The following is a 4,852-nucleotide window of genomic DNA, read 5'->3' as shown; positions in this document are numbered from 1 at the left end:
CCATGGGAGAAAGGCCTGGAGACTGTGTCACATGGGGTCACTATGAGTCAAAATCCACTCAACTGTACCTAACAACAACAACAACCTTGCATTTTCAGGGCAGTCCTGTAGGTGGGCTGGACCATCCTTTGTTAATATTTGGGCCAAGACTGGAGCATATGGAGGAGAATTTAATATGGGGAGAAGAAAACGAGGGCCATGAAAGTAAACAAAGGCCCAATCTGGGTTACGAATTTCTTGTGAGCAGCCAGGGCCCGTTAGTAAAGCCTGACCTAGGTTGTTGTGGCCGCAGAGGGAAGTCTAGCTAGCTTCACCATTAAGCATGAATTCTCTTTGTATTTAAAACAAAAATGCATAAAAGCACTTTACTGTTTACTAATACTGTCAGTGTTTTCTTGGTCCCTAAGCAGTAAGCAGTGGTGTCTACATTTTACAGGTATAGGAGGCTAATCTTAGGGTCTCAAGCAGCCTGCCTCAATTAGTATAGTAGTCAGTGACAGAAATGCTCTGTTAAGGCTATAGCAAGAGGACAACAAGGAATGAGACAAGAGAAATTACAGAATGTTATGGAAAGGAATAGACAGGAAAACCTCCCTCCTAAGAATTTTTGTTGGAATGAAGGATGTTCCCTTTTAAGGAATTTCAGGACAGAGACCAGTATAAGGAACCAGGTTGTCCCATAGACTAGTTTGGGTGGTGATTGCTGATTAATAAAAATAAAGACTTCAGGGGAGCGTGGAGTGTTCACTGATATTTGTGTGCGTGTGTGTTTCTTGGAAGCCATTTGAGATTCCTTATACAAAGTTTCTCTTAACAAGCTTTGTATGTTCAATAATACTCTTTTTTAAACTAATGTATTATACCCTGATCTAAGAAACAAATATCAACACAAGTAAAAATAAACTCTCTGAGGGGATTCTTTTATTGAGTTAAAGCCTGCCAAATAGTGAGACATGAGTTTGAAGTGGGGCGGGGGGCGGGGATAAAACAACTTTCTCCACTGAACAGTGATGACTTTGAATCTGGTTCTGAGCACCACCTAGACATCAGCCAAGATGGCGGTAAGGGAGTCAGAGCCTGAAGATGACGAAGGTGACGATGAAGGTGTAATCACTCTGTAGCCATTTACATGGACAAGTTAGCAGTTTCCTTCATGAAGAAACTGAATTTTTCCATTACTTTTCCTAAGGGAAGACACAGATAACAAGATTCATTAATACACGAGGAAATTGTAAATAATATTAGAGCCGAAAGGAACTGTAGTCACCATGAGGTACAGCCTCATTTTTCAGATGAGGAAACCGAGTCCCATAAAAGGGGAGTCCCTGCCACAAGGAATCTCTGACAGAGGTAGGAGCAGAATACCTCTTGTCCAACGATATTTTCGCCTCATCCTGCTGCCTCCACTGATCCCAGGATCCAGGATGAACACTCAATTTCTTAAAGGCACAAAGCATGAAGGCCTCTGACAAGGAAAGTTGAGGTGGCCAGCCCCTTAGCTCCTGGTTAGCAGGGCCTGGGATGCAGGGGATTCTGGGTTACTAAGGAGGACGTCTACCACATCTCACGTTTAGTGTCCTTTGAATACAAGTTAGTTTCTAGGCCAGGGGACCAGCCTGTGACTGTGAAATAAAACTCCTTGAACAAGGAACAAATGTGTAGCCATTTCCTTCTGGGATCAGAGCCTAACCTGATATTTTAAATTGTTCAGATAATCACAAAGATAGAAAACAAAAACAAGTGGCCAAAATTTAATGACCTGAAATGATCAGAGAGTTAACGATGAGTGAAGTTGACTTGGTATAAGACAATAAGTACAATGTTGCAGGCCCTTAAACTAGCAGTGGTATCTGCCTAGTTACATTGCCTTCAAAAACACTGAGGAGGCCAAACAAATACCTAAAAAACAAACATGTCCATGGGGTTCTGGTCCAAGTACTGATAGTTTGCACCCTCTATTTTAAAAGCAAGAAAAAATATATATCTTTGTGCTAGTCTCATCCCTCTTAGAGGTATAGATGCTTAGAATCTCCAAGAAACTGAGAATAAATGACTGGCAGCCACCGTTCGCCTAAGAATCAAGCTATATTGAAGTATGCTAGAAGTCATGTAGGAGAGTGGCTTTGATTTTTTTTTTGTGGGGGAGGCAGGGCTTAGGACCCTTCTTCAAAGAAAATATTGTGTGGTGCTCCACTATTTAAAATAATCCAAAGCTGAAGCTGGGGCTGGAGATCATCCCATGTGGTCTCCCTGGGCCCATTTGGTGACTCCTGATATGCCATTACAGAACATCTGGGCTCCAGGGACAGCAGTTTGAACAATAAGCCCTGGATTAGTTGGTTTCCTTCAATTGATAGATGGCAATTGGAGGTTCTATGATGGGATGGGACCCATCCATGCTGGCAGAGCAATTTGGATCCAACTCTGATCTGACTGTGAGGCATTCAGTTGTCTATCCCCACCAGCTGCTTCTGGGTGGGAATGAGTACAGTTAATGGAAAGTTAAGAAGACTCCAGGAAAGGGGAAGGTTCTCAGGGGAGAACACTGGAGCCAGTTTCCTTTGCCTTCATGTGAGGTACTCACAAGCTCTCGGTACACAGGTGGCATTCATTCCCATAGGTGATGTAATCAGAGCCACAAACAGGCAAGTATGTGATGGGGCAGGGGATGGCCACCACTGGGTACTTCTTATAAATGCTGCAGTCCACCTGTGACAGAAACAAGAAAAGGTCCTACTGTTCTCCCAGCCCCCAAGTTAGGCTATCCTGGCCTCTACTGCACAGGCAGCAAGAATGCCATACTAAAAGTCCCAGCTCAGGTATTTCTGATGCTACTGCTACTACCTCTATTAGCACTGCTGTTACCACTATGACAGATGCTAGAACTGCTACTATAGTCACTTAGCAATCGACGAGCATCTTTCTGTCAGAGTTTTCTCTGCCATGGATATGTTGGTTTTTAATCTTCACAACCACTGAATAGATTAGGCTCTACTACTATTCCTATCTAAAAATGGGGAATTTTAGGCTTAGAAAGACAGATAACTTGTATTAGGCAAATGCTGGTAAGTAGTAGAGTTGAGATTTGAATCCAGAGCCTGTGCAATTAACCAGGGTAACTCTGCTCTGCTCTCAGATGTTGTCTCTTTCGTGAGGACTTCACCAACCTCTCAGCTTGAAGTCATCTCTCTTTCCTTTAACACTTGAATAATTACTTAGGATATGGATATTTATATGTATGCCATGCTTTTTAAACAGCCTTCTGGAGAGCAGAGGCCATTTTTTCATGTGTCAGGCTTCCTTATTATCCCTTACAACACACTGAGTTAATCTTACATATACCATTTATAAGTATTTGTTGGATAAATGGAAGTCAATTTAAAAAAAAAAAAACAACAAAAAAACCCTTCGCCTTCAGGTTGATTCCAACTCATAGCGACCCTGTAGGACAGAGTAGAACTGCCCCATAGGGTTTCCAAGGAGGGCCTGGCGGATTCAAACTGCCGACCTTTACGGTTAGCAGCTGTAGCTCTTAACCACTACTCCGCTAGGGTTTCCAACAGGCAATAGGAATTAAAATTAAAATGTTATCCAACGTACTCACCGTTTTTGTAGATGGAGTGCCAGTTTCTGAAAGGGAAATGTACATGGAAATTATAAAAATAAAGCAAAGCTTTGAAATCTCCTTAACTGATGTAAGTTTGGTTCTATACACTTAAGAGTCTTCATTTTCTGAGGCACTGAGGGTCAGCACATTTCCCGTCCTTATACAAAATCCCAGCTGTTGGCTGAGGAAACCAAATGACCAATGGGCCGTAGAGTCACGTAAGCCCTTGACTCAGGCAAGTGAACTGCCCCAATTTTCTTCCTTTATTGACTAAGGAACATCTTCTGGAGCTTCTTGTGTCTTTGATAATGTCTCAGACTCAAGTAGCAATAAGCAGTATTGTAGTCACCACTCCTAAGAGTCTGAAACACCATCTTTGATATTTTCCCTGTCCTAACTGAGATACAGGAATGTAATTAAATACCTTTAAGGTCTCATTTTAACCAAGTAATTTCTTTGCCATCTAAAAGCGTAATTGTTGACTCCTGGCCTTTGGAAAATTGTGTTTTATTTTGATTCTCCTAGACTGACTTGGGGAGACATCCAAGTTTTTCTGCATCTTTGCACTTAAGAATAGTATCTAATAACACCATCCACTTCCAGAGTCATTAAGCAGTGGTAGAATTAAAGAGAAATTATATAGTTAAGCTTTTTTCCATGAATCGAAATCAGAAATTAAAGGGGAAGATATTCACTCCAAGTTGCCCAAATTCCAGCTGAGGCCAAAGATTCTTCCTTCCCAGGCCAGGGAACTTTCTATTACAGAACAGTACATTTTAATCCATATAACCACACAGATGCTCACATCTCATGAGGAAATATTTGGGAAAATAAGCTAAAATGTGCTTTTCCAGACATTCTTGACTCACCTGCACTGTTGCAGAAATGGGCCACCGTACAGAGCAGAAGGACACCCCCAATGATCTTCATGGTGGAGACGACCGTGGTGCAGAGGCTGCTCAGGCTATCACCAGAGCTGCACCAGCCAGGTCCTAGGAGAGAGGCCATGCTTATATGCTAAGACTTGGATTCTCCACCTTTCCTGTGAGGTCATCCAGAGTCAGCGTTGGCCCTGAAAGAATTTCAATCAATGCACAATGTCACACCCTGGGAAGTGTTGTTACAGTCCTTGCACTTAATTGCTACTTCCCATCTGACCAATTTGATTATTTGTGGTGAGTGAGAAGCATTTTTCTTCCTGCCCCCCAGGTGAGGGTGACTACTTAGAATTCTAAACTTCACATA

The 4,852-nt window shown here is 42.3% G+C and overlaps 1 protein-coding gene across 1 annotated transcript; it reads right to left on the bottom strand.

Annotated features, from left to right (window-relative positions):
- Positions 1-1,138: 1,138 nt before the first annotated feature.
- Positions 1,139-4,537, bottom strand: SPINK7 (serine peptidase inhibitor Kazal type 7). Its single transcript, XM_049868802.1, has 4 exons — positions 4,477-4,537; positions 3,605-3,630; positions 2,585-2,709; positions 1,139-1,184 (listed from the first exon to the last, which is right to left on the bottom strand). The coding sequence occupies exons 1-4, from the start codon at positions 4,535-4,537 to the stop codon at positions 1,139-1,141; spliced, it is 258 nt and encodes an 85-aa protein (XP_049724759.1).
- Positions 4,538-4,852: the final 315 nt, after the last annotated feature.

Source organism: Elephas maximus, chromosome 2, assembly GCF_024166365.1.
Source record: "Elephas maximus indicus isolate mEleMax1 chromosome 2, mEleMax1 primary haplotype, whole genome shotgun sequence".
Taxonomy (NCBI): Eukaryota; Metazoa; Chordata; class Mammalia; order Proboscidea; family Elephantidae; genus Elephas; species Elephas maximus.
The sequence above is the reverse complement of the archived record's forward strand: the minus strand, read 5'-3'. Positions and strand labels throughout refer to the sequence as shown.